The sequence below is a fragment of the Prunus mume genome, linkage group LG2 (genome assembly GCF_029339155.1).
Source record: "Prunus mume cultivar Tortuosa linkage group LG2, ASM2933915v1, whole genome shotgun sequence".
Taxonomy (NCBI): Eukaryota; Viridiplantae; Streptophyta; class Magnoliopsida; order Rosales; family Rosaceae; genus Prunus; species Prunus mume.
This window is the reverse complement of record NC_142699.1, coordinates 33,542,132-33,556,613: the sequence shown is the minus strand read 5'-3', so window position 1 is coordinate 33,556,613 and position 14,482 is coordinate 33,542,132. Positions and strand designations below refer to the sequence as shown.

Genomic DNA, 14,482 nt, shown 5'->3' with positions numbered 1-14,482 from the left:
CAACCTTTTGTTATCTTGCTTTTCAAAGGTTTGGGCTTGCAGGTCTATATGGCCATTTCCAGGATAAGAACAAATTGGGTCGGTTCATTTTCTGAATTTAAAGCATAGCTCTCGCTCTTTCCAGTCCAAAAGGCCATTTTGTGCATAGCAACACTGAGAGAGAGGATGGAGCAGCTACCATCAGAATCAGATGCCATAGCCAAAGTCTCATCGATATTCATATACCCAATAAAATCATGCCGAGGAATTTCAGTTTCTCAGTCATCTGTCACTCCTACAGGTATGACCAATTCATCACTACTTGTACTTCCATTGATGATGATATTCATTTTGTTTCTTTCTTGAGGCCCCTAGAAAAAATGCACAATTAGTATTTAAGTCAGATTATTCAATTATATTTTTGTTTGCATATTTGAGTTGCCCAGTTGAGTTTTCTATTTTTGTTGTTTTTAACTATACATGAAATTCGTTCTTTTCTACATGATTGTATCTCTGTATCCTTGAGTTGCCTTCAGTTTTGTTGGAATAAAAAGTGTAGGATAAAAACAGTGCATATCACGGTTGTTTTTTATTTTTGCATAAGTTTACTATTTAACCTTAATTTGTCAAACTACTCTGCTTTATTACATTATTGATGGACCTCCTGTAATTTAGTGACAAGGAATTCTTGTAATTATTCAAATGAAAATTGTTGGTTAGACTGCAAACTGCAGCCATATTCTGTATTTTTTTATTTTCTTTTTTTTGGGATGTACAGGATTTCGATGGGATCGGCAATGGTTAGTTGTAAACTACAAGGGGAGGGCGTATACTCAAAGGGTTGAACCAAAGCTTTCTTTGGTTCAGGTAGAGCTGCCAGATGAGGCATTCATAGAGGGTTGGGAACCTTCTAAAAGCTCTTATCTAGGTAAAAAATATTAACTTTCTTCTCTGTAAAGTTTGTCTTTCCCTCTTTTAGATGCCGTTTATGGTCAAACTGTGCTTTCTGCAGTAGAAAACTTATCATTGAGCAGGAGATGTGTGACCATCCGATTGACTCCGACTTCTTTCTCCTTTGCTAATTATCACTTTGGCACATGTGGATTTGTTTCTGGAGTTATTATGCCTAGTTGGATGTTGAAATGGAGCTTTACTCTTTTCTTTTTCTTTATTTTCCTTCTTATGATTAAAAGTGCTCACATTGTTGTATTCGATCTTTTATTGTCATTGTTTCTTTTCCCCTATAGAATTTAGTTCAAAATCCAATCACCTTTGGTAGAACCTGTCACTGTAGTAAAAAGAATCACTCTGATGCAGCACTACTTTCAAACAAAGTTGTCCTCCATAATTTTGCTTAATGTTTCAACATTCAGAGAGTTCTGGTGAATTTATTTTCTGTTAACTTAATAACAACCTTCACTTTGCAGTACTAAAAGCACCTGGCATGGATGCACTTAAGGTTTCTTTGATTGCACCTCGAGAAGTATCAAATGGGGTTTCAGTATGGGAGTGGTCTGGTTCTGCATTAGACGAGGGAGCTGATGCATCAAAATGGTTTTCAGATTATCTTGGGAAACCCAGTCGACTTGTTCGCTTTAATACAGGTAGAGTTTTTGTGTTCTGTAAAAGGTCATTATCGGATAGGACTTTAATTGGAATATGCAATAGCATCCAATGTGGTGCACATATTTCCAAACTCAAAACTAATTTATCTGGTTGCATTGTGTTCTGATGCAGCTTCAGAAATTAGGCCTGTGGAACCTGAATATGCTCGAGGACACAAAATCATGTTCTCCGACATGTACCCATACATGCTATTATCTCAGGTTAGTCAAGTTGCAACGTGAAAATGTAACTTCTTTTGCTTTCAAATAGAAGCTCCAACTAGGTTCTTGTCATTATATATTTTGCAGGGATCAATGGATGCACTCAATAACGTTTTGAAGGAACCCATACCAGTCAACCGTTTTAGACCAAAGTAATTTCTTTATTTAGTTTTCCTGTTGTATTTTTTTTCTTCTTTAATAAGCATCCAAATTCTTCAATACCATGTTTCCTGCACTGCTTATTTTCAGCAACTTGGCATTAATAATCTTCTCCAGGAACCAATACTACTCTGTACCAAAATCTTCGCAACCAATACTACTTAGTTTTAAATCTTGCAAACTTTTACTTGGATGTCGCAGCATTCTTGTTGAAGGTTGTGAACCATTTTCTGAGGACTTATGGACAGAGATCAGAATAGACAAGCTTACATTCCTGGGTGTCAAGCTATGCTCCCGCTGTAAGGTTAAGAGTTTTACCCTTTCTGCAATTTTTGCCTACGTGGTGACAGTCAAGCAAATTTTCATAGGAACATCAATGTAATACTTGTCTCAAAATCATATAAGTAGTTCCATTTTAAAATGTAAACTTTGTTTAACTAAACAGTGTCCTCTGGAGCAAACGTTGTTGGCAGCGAGCCACTTGGTAGACAAATGGGTCTTTTAACAGGCACCAAAGCTAACCAGGAACTTTCATGTCTTCCAGATACCAACAATCAATCAAGAGACTGGCATCGCAGGAGCTGAGCCAAATGAAACTCTTAGGAAAATCCGGTCTGATAGTGTCTTGCGTCCAACTCAAAAACAGAAAGGAAAGGTGAGTAAGTAACAATTATAGGCTTTGGACCGTATTCCACCCTCCATGTCCATGCAGTGATTTACATTACATACAACATGTTAAATGGATTTCCAGGTCTACTTTGGGCAGAATCTAGTTTTCGAAGGCTCTCTTACCGGGAAAAAGGGAAATGTCGTAAAGGTTGGAGATCCTGTTTATGTTCTCAAGAAGGTCTCCTCTGCTGATGAAGCAGCAGCTTGAATTTTGTAGAATATCTACTTTATCTTTGCTGTTACATGGATAATAGTATAAGAACTGCTGTCTAGTGTACAATAAATAACAAGTGAAGTGAGTGGCTTGTTAATGCTGGTTTCTTGCTTTTTGTCTTCCAAATTATGAGGAGGGTGTGTAGGGGTGAGAGTTCCAGCTATTTCAATTCAATGTATGAGAACCAAAGTCTCCATGAATGATATATGTGTTATGTAGCCGCTTTCATTTATAACAAGTAACAGATAAAAAGAACCATGAATACTTAGTGGATTCCTTGTTACTTTTTTTTTTTTTCAAAATAACAAAAATTTCTCATGAAATAGCACTATTAAACCTATGATTTCTATGAAGGTTTTAATGTGGTCCATGTAATCGTGCTGATCTTTGTATGCCTTTTATGGTTTATGAATGAAATCTTCTTCTCAAAAAAAAAACCTATGTCCAATCAAACAAAATTATCACACAATACTACTAGACTATGCATGTCTTCATGGAAAATAGTTGTGCTCATTACTTTTATTATTTTATGGCATCAATTCATGATAAATTTTGCCAAAAATAAAAATAAATTTCACATCAGATGATGTGTGGCCTTAGTTTAAGAGTGTCGCACAGGACCTTTAAAATCTTAGAATCTGTTAAATTCCTCACTTCTGCAAACGAAGGGTTAAAGTGAGATTTGTCCACAGTCGACTCTAGTTAAAGATAAAGGCTCAGTCCATTTTGAAATTGGGCTTGCACAAGTTGGGGCCAGACATCTCCCTTGGCTGGATATATAGTGGCATTGTTTGTAGTTTTTCCGGACAGAAGGGTTCATTAGTTTTGATTCAATCAAGGTTTCTGAAATCCATCCGTAGAGACATAAAAATATAGGTAGGTGGATAAAGCAACAGTCTCACCTGCTTTCTGTAAACTTTACCGTTTCTTTATGATTTTATTATCATCCTTCATCTTCACAGACTGCGCTTTACAGAAAACAAAGAAAAAGATAAGATAAATGCTAATTATCTATATACATATTTAAAAGTATTTGATGCACTTCTCAGATAGTCAGAGTTTTGATTTTCGCCTGTAAAGAGAAGCTAAAAGACCCCTTTAGCTCTTTGAAAAAGAAAGTTACACTGTTGTTTCATTACAATATTACTCTTCGTAAACACGGAATGGATATGGTTTTGGATGAACCTCTCTCTCTTTCTCTCTCTCTGTGGAGCCTCTTGTGTCCACAAATGCAGCCTCTGAAAACAACAATTCTGGGCTCTTGAAGCAGAATTTTCTCGGATTTTTTCTGGAAGAGAAATAAGGTATGTGCCATTTTCACTTATCTAGAGGAAGCTTTATTTGTACCATTTTGTTGCATACCAAAATGTGTCACTGTCATCAATGTTTCATTGGTATCCCAAGAAAAAAAGCGGTGTGCAAAGCGTTTGCTATTTTTGATGTTCATCTAGTTCGAAAGCATTTCTAGTTTGGTGCTGCTTCTTATGGAAAGGACACCCAAAATCATCAATTATTGCTCCAAAAACGAAACCCTTTGGATTTAGCTGCTCAGCTTGTAGCTTCTCCTCTTTTCTTTTTATTGAGTTAACAAAAGTTTCTTTTCTTCATTGCTCTCTGATGAGAGATTCCTGATTCATCTTTGTCTTGGTTTTTGGAGCTCCCTACTCTCTCTCTCTCTCTCTCTCTCACTCTCTCTCTCTCTCATATTTTCTCCTTTCTTTCTTTGTTGCCCTGAAAAATTCATTGCTCTTTCTCTGATATCCTAATTTTGCTCAGACATTCTGTCTCTTGCCGTTCTCTACTATGATATGAGAGTCCTGAGCCTGGATTTTGAGAGCTCAAGAAGAAAACTCAGCTACCCTTAACTAGCATTGCCAATTATGCACCCTACTTCCATCATCGTACAGGTGGCCCATCATCATATTAATCTCAAACTAAGCTAATAAGCGTACTCTTTTATCTTTGTCCAGTACAAATGCCTGCATTCACTCTGCAAGACCCAACAGTTACTTCTCTGTAACTTTCAGATGCCCAGGACAAGCCATAAGCATGTGCTTCCTACTGCCACCTTATTTTTTTTTTTTTTATTTATAGTTTATTTTATATATTTTTGGCTCATTTCAATATGAATATTGTTCACCCATGCAAATTATCTAGAAACCCAAAAGGGAAAATTCACACCGCATTTTCTAAAAGCCGCAGCAACACACTTTTCCGTTAACATGATACGTAAAATCCGGGGTACTTGTTTTTTTTTACCCATCTAAGTGTTGCAAAATGACCACAGTACCCCTATAAGGGTCCCCCAGTATGCGTATTATTATGACCAAAGGGTCAAACTTAGACCACCATTTTCTTGAAGAAAGAGGCTATATTTTGTGTAGGCCTTGTTTAGCTGCTTTGGTCTCAGCAATGGCAACCCCTAGAATCCACAAACGAATGTTAGATCAAGAACCACTGTTTTGTGTAGGGTTTGGTGTTCTTCTCGAAAAAATTTAACCTCGGCTGTGGTGCTTGTTTGGTCAGGCAGGCTCTGAGGCTCCTAATGTAAATTCAATTAAAAACTCTTTTAAAAATTGAAGCAATTTGAAATTGGAAAACTTTATCCAGGGTAAAAGGGTATAGGTGTATGCGTGTGAAGTTGGGGTTTTCCACATTATTTGAGGGATATAAGTGGGGTTTTGGCAGTGGATTAAGGGTATAAATGGAAACCAGAAGAGGACAGAGGTTGCTTGCGCAAATCTAGCTAATATGGGGTTTCTGTGGCAAGCAAAGGTGGAAAGGGTGTTGTTGACGAGGAGCACTTACATGAAATGTGATAGTATTATTTTGCTATTCTCGGTCAATTACGGTATATTAATGTGTGATTACTTTTACAAGTGACAGTCTGTAATTAGATTTAGATAGCAAAACAATGTTATCGTTTCATACAAGTTTTTTTGAGGCCGCAGAGATGAGAGAGAGAGAGAGAGAGATTTTTTGGGGTGGTTAAGTTTAAGGCAAAGGGAAAATAATATTTCCATGCTCAAAATCGTACAAAGCGGAAACCCTTCTTTAATTTTTCTCTTTTCTTTCTTTCTTTCCCTTTCTCACATTTATTTGGCCTCATTATGTTTAGACAGACGGAACAGCAGAAGGACACAACACAAATCCAAGGCAACAACCCACCCCACCCCCTACCCCTCTTTCATAATTTGCTCCTCAGCTTCTTCTTTTATTTTATACAATTCATGCTCATTGTTTTGGCATTTACTCACCTACCCACAAGTTCTTTTTCAAAATGCTCATAAACCCAATTTTTATTTTTGGCCACATACTTCAGAAAAAGGGGGCACCTTTTATCTCATTGTGGGTTTGTCTGTGTGTTTTTGCCTATAATCTTAGGCTTCTTCTGGTGCTGACAGCAAGTTTGGTGGTGGAGCATGGTGGGGGCTATGGCTGCAATTTCCTGGAAAGTTGAAGAATCATGCTTTCAAGTGTTTTTGCTGAGAAAGTTTGTGGAGAAAGTTGTTTTCTTGGACTCAAAATGTGAAGGGTGGACTGGTAGAGGAAATGCCATATCCAAAGTCCACCACTTGTTGCAGCAAGTTCTGATCTCCTTCCTCATGATCTGCTTCTTTGGCTTTTGATGGTGTAGGGGTGTTGGTGATATTGGCTGGACGGCTCAATCTTTCTGTATTTTTTTAGGATATAATAATTTGTTTTATTTTCCTTTTTTTGCTTTATTTTCACTCATTAATTAAGTTTTTGGCTCCTCATTCTGTTTATATGGAAAGGGTATTAATCAAATTCCATTTATTATGTGATTTGAGGAAATTGGTAATTAGCAGATTGGTGATGCTGCTGGTGAGTAAATTAAAGTTTCAATTTTCATGTCTGCAGAAAGTTCAATGCATGAGCACTACTGTTTTTATAACCAGCTCGCTTCTGCCACTCAATTTTATTATGGGGTTTTCTTGGGGTATGTGGGGGCTTTGGTACTCTATGTTCACATGTTCAAATACACTTCCCTGGATTTACATTTTAATTTGGCTTAATTGTTGTAGTTCTTAAACTTTGACCTCCCAACGATTGACCCCAAAAAAATGGCAAGAAAAAAGAGAGAAAGGGAAGATGGGGAATGAGCCGCTCAATAGCAAGGGGGTAGTGGGGAAGGGGAGAGGGATGTAACTTGGGGGTTTTGTCAGTGAGTAATTGGGGTTTGAAGTCAACAATTGCAACTTGCCCAACTTGATTTCTCTTCCATACTTGTCTTGGACACCAAAAATTTAAAGTTGATTGATGGTGTGTTTCTTTTAGTTTAAGAATTATTTAAAGGATTCGTTTAATAATCATTTCGTTTTCATTTTTTCGGAAAATTGAAAACTGAAAACTGAAAACATGTCATGTTTGATAAACATATGTCGCATGGCTCTGCTTCTCCTTTTTCTTTGAGTTGTAATCTGGTTTGGATTGCTCTCATGTTAATGAAAGTTCTTATTGACCCAAAAAAAAAAAAAAAATTCGAACTCACGTATATGAAATAAGAAATAACAAAAACAAAAACATGAGAAAGTGGAAACAATTACCAAGCAACTTTTTAACTGTTCCTAGTTAGAGGACAATTAGAGTACAATTAAGCCTTTTTATTTTCGGAAAATCATCTTCCATATTCAATAATAATATTATTACTTGTGAAAAAATTGCACAAATGCCACTTGGGTTTCTGGGAGGTTGGTTGTAATCTTTTTAGTTTGGATGGATGCAATTTTCCCATTATTTATCAACTTTCTCTGTTTCAATTCTCAATTTTGGCTTGAGACTGAGAGAGTGTTGTGGCTTTGTAAATGGTGTTTCTAAATCTGTCTTGTATGGGTTGGGTAGTGAGGTGACAATGCAACAAGTGGAGTCCAGATAAACACTGAAACTGGGGTTTAGGGCTCCTAGGCTTAGGCACTATCTATCTTATAGGCATCGGTAAAACAGGCACTGAGAGAGAGAGAGAGAAGAGAGAGAGAGAGAAAAACAAAGGCAAAGACAAATAAAGTTTGGAAGGCCCTCATATTCATAGTCCATGGAAGTGTCCTATCAATTGTGTGCACTGCAATTTGGGATTTTCTTGGTTTTTGGTTTTTGCATGCACGTGAAAATACAAATCTATTTTATTTGATAAAAGGGTAACCTGTCGAATTCCCTTTTCAACTTGTATCTAATTATTAATTTACATTCAGATACTTTTTTTTTAAAGAAAATTAAGGATTCGAATAAATTTTTATTATTAAAATTACTCATATTGTCTAAATCATTAACATTTCATCCAAACTTCACTTTACAAACATAAAACATAAGGGAAAAAAAAAATTAAAAAAGGGGATTAACCCCTTCACACACCTGAAGGCACCCTTTCCCAATCGTGATCATCTACACCAACGCCACCATCCACAAACCACCGCCACCATATGTCTTTCACCGACTCTCACACTCCAACTAAAACACGTTATCTCACCCTAAATATTAACTCTACACACCTAATCACCACAGCTAGCCCATCATCTCATCGACACAAAACAACTCATCCCCATCCCCAAGCTTAGCTACTCCATGCAACTCTAATCCTCAATTGACATCCCAGCAATAACTGACCACCCCCACACCCAAAAAACACAAAAGAAAACCTTATCCCCACCCATAGACCTAGACCCATTTGACCCCCTCCCCTATGTTTTTTTTTTCTCACCCATAGCCTTCAAGGTCCAAACCTCTTCACCTTACAAGTTCCTCGTCAAACCACTAAACGGTTTAATCCTTCCGGTGTGCCACGCCACCTTCCATGCCATCCTCAAGCCTCAGGCTTAGTTCCTTCCTGCCTTTCCTCGCTTGCCATTTGACCGATTCCTCATCAACATCACCAAGTTCACCCTCCCTACCTAGTGACCTAATATCTCTTAGCCCACCCCCTGAATTTTGCTGACTTGATCACCCCTCACCCAAAATCTCAACTTGAAATCACACAACGCATGAACTGATTCAAGATCTGAATTAATGGGGCTGTTTGGAGGGTGTCATACGAGAGAGTCGAGAGAGAGAGAGAGAGAGAGAGAGAGAGAGAGGCGGAGTTGCAGAGAGAGAAGAAGGGGTAGATGGGTCCCACCTCTATAACATCCCACATCGACCAACTTAAAGGGGGTGATGTGCCTTATATGTACATCCTCACCTCTATCTAGCACAAGGCGTTTTGGGAGCTCACAAGTTTGAAGTCATAGGAACTCGAGTTAAGCGAATTTGGGCTAGAGCAATTCAAGATGGGTGACCCAGGAAGTGCTCGTGAGTTCCTAGAAACAAAGCGGTGAGGCGGGGGCCCAGCGGATAATATCGTCTTCTGGCGGAGCCGATCCGGATGTAATAGAATTGTATCACAGCCACTTTGCTTTGTGTGGTGCGAGTGTGAGCGAGGCGTCGGGCCCCTAAGGGGGGTGGATTGTAACATCTCACATCGACAAGCGAAAAGGAGGTGATGTGCCTTATATGTACATGCCCACCTCCATTTAGCACGAGGCAGGGAGCTCACGACTTGAGTCATGAAAACTCCAAAGTTAAGCGAGTATAGGCTAGAGCAATCCCAGGATGGGTGACTCATTAGGAAGTGCTCGTGAGTTCCCAGAAACAAAATTGTGAGGGCATGGGGCCCAAAGAGGACAATATCGTGCTACGGCTGAGCCGATCCAGGATATGATACACCTCTCTGTTTTTTAAAATGATGTTTTTATTTTATATGTCATATTATTTTATTTTATATTATTTAATTATTTTTAACATGTGAAATGACCAATTTGCCCTCATATTTAACGATAAACTGGATGAAATGTTGAGAATTTGGACTGTAGGGGAAATTGAGAATAACATTTAGTTCAAGTCCTTAATTTTCTAGGGATTTTTTAAATAAATGTCACTTGAACTTACATCTCAGTTTCAATTTGTCACCTTAAAGAAAAATTTAAGAGAAATGTTATTTTTGTCATGATTTATCATCTTACTTTAACATCATCCAATTTTCTATCCATTTTAAGGATATTTTAGTCTTTCTATTCTCAAGGGTATTTTTCCATTTTTAAAATACCCTTGAAAATAGAAAGACTGAAATATCCTTAAAAATGGATGGTGTTAAAGTCAGATAACAAATAATGGTTTTTGAAAAATTAAGGTGATATTTATATTAAATTTTTCTTTAAGGTGACAAATTGAAACTAATGTATAAGTTCAAGTGACATTTCTACAAAAATTCCAATTTTCTATAAATAAATAATAATAATAAATCATTGGGTAAATTAGTAATTATGTACAAATTCAATGGACAATTCGGCGAAATACCCTTGATAAAACACAGTTTGTTTTCTACACTTTCAAATCTTTTTAGTGGGACCTAGGAATTTAGTAATTTCGTGGAAATTAACGATTTTTGGCATTTTTATGCTTTAAATCCCAAGGGTGTTATCATGCCCCCATAATGTTTCTAAATTGTCGGTTTTTCTTTGGGTTCCTTTTTCTTTTCTTATTTTTATTTTATTTTTGGTTCTACAAAAAGAGGGTAAAGGTAAGAAGTGTTCGAACCTGACTTCAAATCTGGTTTTATTCTTCTTCTTTTTTATTTGTTATGGGAAGTGTCTAAAATTTGGTGCAATAAGTTAGGTTCACTGTCATGACCAACTAACTTAATTTACGTCTAACATTAGACCTATAAATGAATCAGAAATGGAGGGGAGGACCTGCACTCCGACCCAACTGGATTTCAAAAAAATTTCAACACAATCCGATTTCGAAAATCCAATAGAACATTCACAGCTACATCCATATTCAATTTGTTGAATTATCTTATATCAAATATGATAACCTAATTTGAATTCTTTTATGTTACAAATAGTTTTAAAATATTTTTATTTATTTTTATTAGATAAGATCCAGATTTATTCTGTTAACTTCATGAATTAACGAATTCAGAACATAATCGAGTTATCGAATTATGCCCCAAGGTCACGCCCACATTTATCCATTGACACATGTCTACATTGAACCCCGTGTTTTAATCACACAAGGTCATTGTCTATCCGTTCAAATATTACTTTGGACTTAGGATATTGAATCAAAAAATAAAATCACCCACACCCAACCTCCTTTCCCAAGTCCCAAGACATGGGATGAAAAAAGTTGTGGGCAGCTGACAACAGCAAGAAGGGGACTGTCCCTTACTGGACTTTTTGGTCACGACTGTTCCTCTTGAAACCCCAACTGAATGAAGGGGGTAATCAGCAAATGTAATCCAAGTCACTGAACCAGTTGAAAGCCACTGGCCTAAAACTGTTCTCAACAAGCTATATAGTTTGTTTTGTTTTTTTTACTTGTTTTTAGATAAACAGAGCAACTAAACCAAGCTATACTTTAATTTTCAAATTGGTGTAAAGTTGTTTCAAACACTCTTTAATAGTAAAAGTCACTCATTTCATACATCCTTATTTTACCCCCCAACTTAAAAAAACAAAGCAAAAAGTGTCCAATTACTTCCAATGGAAGCTAGTCGTAACAACCTTGATCAAATTACCATCAGAACTATATTATGTTATGTTACCAGACTGAAAATATAACGACATATACAAACAAGCATGCTGCATATTCTATGATTTTACATCAACATATTAGTAAATAATAAGCTATCTGCCTTCCCAAAAAAATAAAACATTCTGTCAAGGAAGCAGTTCCCTAAGTTTAGATTTTTCGCATATAATCTACTTTTCTATTAAAGATGTTTAAATTTGAGAAATCTACTAAGAACCTCTTAAATATGTCAGGATTGTGCAACGCGCCAATTCTCCAGGCAATCCTATAGGCAAATAATCCCCACCCAAACCATGGGAAAGATGAACATCGGGAAACATTAGTTTACCTAATTTGGATTTCAAACCCATTAAGATTCCAAAGGACAAGGGTGCACCATTCGTATTGTCTAAGAACCAACGCCTATTTGGTTATCACAATGCACATTGCTAAGAACCGTACCAGGTTCTTTTATTAGAATAAGGCTGCATTTGTGCAGGCAAGAAAAAGAGTCACAGATGGTTATTGAGAGCTGATTTTCTCACTCCCCTTTTCTTTTCTTTTTTATACGGAAAAAGGAAACTTACAAGCATGGCCTTTTCTTTTCTTTTTTATACGGAAAAAGGAAAATTACAAGCAGAAACCATGCGGGCACGCAGGCCCAAACAGGTCAAAAAAGAAAGGAGCAGAACAATTCAGAGGCAGCCCCGTCTTCCACAACTTGGAAGGATTCAACCCATGGCCAAAGTTTGCCTTACACAGTTACACTCCCTTTTATTTTTTAATGAATTTTTTTTCCTTTTTGTTCTTTCTCTTTCCTATTCTACTCTTTCGGTCCAAAAACAAGGAAGAAAAAAAAAAGATGCAAAGAAAAGCCCTCGTGTCAGCCATACTACCACCTCCACCAGCCCACACACCAACCACCACACTCGTCAACGTGGATAATGGTAGAGAGAACAAAATTGATTAAAAAGTATTAAAAATCAAACACGAGGGTAAGTGGAGAAAATGAATTATTTTGTTTCAAATACCATAAAGTCCTCGTGCTTTGTAGAGAACAGGTCTTCTTAGGGGTGACATTTTAAACCGAAAAACTGAAAAATAAAACCAACCGACAATTTGATTAAACAATCGCATAAACCAAATCATATTTGCGGTATTAAGCTTCTGATTTGATTTTCACAGATGATGATGTTGAATTTTACAAGGAAATGGAACATATGACAACTTGTAAGTAATTAATTTATTTATGCTAATGTTATTTATGCTTCTTATAATAAAATGTACTAAACTATGTTGTTTTATTTTTAGATAACATTGGTGCTCAAACAACATAATGAGGTTCTTCAAATCCACTCACCACCAACACTTGAGCTTGTAACTTTAGTTTGTAACATTGGTGCATTGCATTTTCCTTTTAGTTTGTAACTTTAATTAACTTTAAATTTGATTTTTCTTTTTGGTTGTAACTTTAATTTATTTTACTTTGCATTTTCCTTTTGGTTTGTAACTTTAAAGGATTTGGAATTGGAATGCTTGAGAAGTTTAACTTTAATTAGAATGCTTGGAATTGTAACTTTAATTTTCTTCAGTTGTGAATGCTTGAGAAGTTTAGGAGATTGTGAATTTATATATGTTTGAGAAATTGAGGTTGTATATTTATTTATTTAGATTGTGAATTTATATTTTTGTGAATCTTGAGAACTTGCGGTTTTAAACCGCTAATTTGCGATAAACCGCGTTTTGCGGTTTACGGTCGGTTTGCGGTTTCAAAATCACCAAACTGCAAATAGTCTCGGTTTGCGGTTTGAGTAAAAATTGTTAGAACCGCAACCACCCCTAGGTCTTCTAGTGCCAGAGCTAATATACCACAAAAAATACCCACTTGATCCAGAATCGAAACCAAGACAGCCACGAATGATGCATCATTTCAATTGTAACCCAGAGTAACAGTTTATCCTGGCCCAAACTAGGACGAGTCTCTTACAACATGACTTCTGCACGAGTTCAAAGTTCTACTCGTGATTTCCACATGTTGCATATATGACTCCTCAATCCAGAGGCTTTACAGAGACTTCAACCAAAACATTTCTTATTTCACCCCACCAATTTACTAGAGACATTATTCCTCACAGTTGGAAGTCAATAATGAATCACCTTCTTCATCATTACACAACCTACCCAAATCTCCAACGATATCAAGAGGTGATAACCCATAATGCCATAAAAAAATCACTTTTGCCATCAAAAAAATAATGATTTCACATTTTGTCCAGAAACAATTTCAAAGACAGAATGATTATAATCTCTACATATATCATATTACTTAAGCTCTCTATTTCTGGTTTATAGAGCTAGAATAGTTTACAAGACTACGAATACCAAAAATAATGCCAAAAGCTATACATTAGAATGCATATCCAATGCTTTTTATTTTTTTATTTTTTTTGGATAAGAAGTATACAATGTGATGACACTTTTCTCATAAATTTCAGATAAAGGAAACCCCTAGGCTGAAAAACAAGCCTAGCCGTGTATCTTAATAGAGACAGAATTCATAAGAAACAGTTTTCTCAATAAAAGAAACGAAACAAAACAAAAGTGGACCAATATGTTATCGTGAAGTTACAAAACAGAAACAATGATGTGGAACATAAGCGGCAGCAGCCCTTAGAAGCTTATCCCAGGCATAATAAAGAGAGCACTAAGTCTCAATATGGTGTTTTTTATATATATTAATTTATCCAAGGTTTCTCTTATGCTTTTTCTGGACTCTTTTGACTTTAGCGATATGTGAGTTAGGGGCATTTTAGTGCTGTCAACACATAGGATTTTTCTTAGATTTAGAGAGAGTTTGATGATTGAACAATCTTCTCAGAGCTTTGCTTCTCTCTAGGTTTGTGTGATGCAACCTAACCCTAGGTGTGATGCGCAAGGCCTCTAGGATAGGAGTGATTCCTATAACCCTACTCGTGTGATGCTAGTAGTTTTATGCTTTTATTTATACTTTTCTCTCCTTGTTCCATAGAGTTTCGCTATTGATCTTACTCTCCACAATCTTACAGCAATC

At 36.5% G+C, this 14,482-nt stretch overlaps 1 protein-coding gene and 1 long non-coding RNA gene across 5 annotated transcripts; both read left to right on the top strand.

The window, feature by feature from the left end:
- On the top strand, window positions 1–3,065 carry LOC103323377 (uncharacterized). Of its 4 annotated transcripts, none has more exons than XM_008225370.2 (8): window positions 1–280; window positions 758–907; window positions 1,407–1,583; window positions 1,717–1,805; window positions 1,893–1,957; window positions 2,166–2,268; window positions 2,509–2,619; window positions 2,716–3,065. In XM_008225370.2, the coding sequence occupies exons 1-8, from the start codon at window positions 166–168 to the stop codon at window positions 2,839–2,841; spliced, it is 936 nt and encodes a 311-aa protein (XP_008223592.1). In that variant the 5' UTR covers window positions 1–165; the 3' UTR covers window positions 2,842–3,065. The 4 variants fall into 4 exon arrangements, with proteins under 4 accessions (XP_008223592.1, XP_088903067.1, XP_088903069.1 ...); XM_089046941.1 differs by having other exon boundaries at window positions 2–280; window positions 2,082–2,268; XM_089046943.1 differs by lacking the exon at window positions 2,716–3,065 and having other exon boundaries at window positions 2–280; window positions 2,410–2,589.
- A 610-nt stretch (window positions 3,066–3,675) lies between these two features.
- LOC148920106 (uncharacterized) lies at window positions 3,676–6,663 on the top strand. Its single transcript, XR_016123632.1, has 2 exons — window positions 3,676–4,151; window positions 6,232–6,663. It is a non-coding gene; the product is annotated as an uncharacterized LOC148920106 (long non-coding RNA).
- Window positions 6,664–14,482: the final 7,819 nt, after the last annotated feature.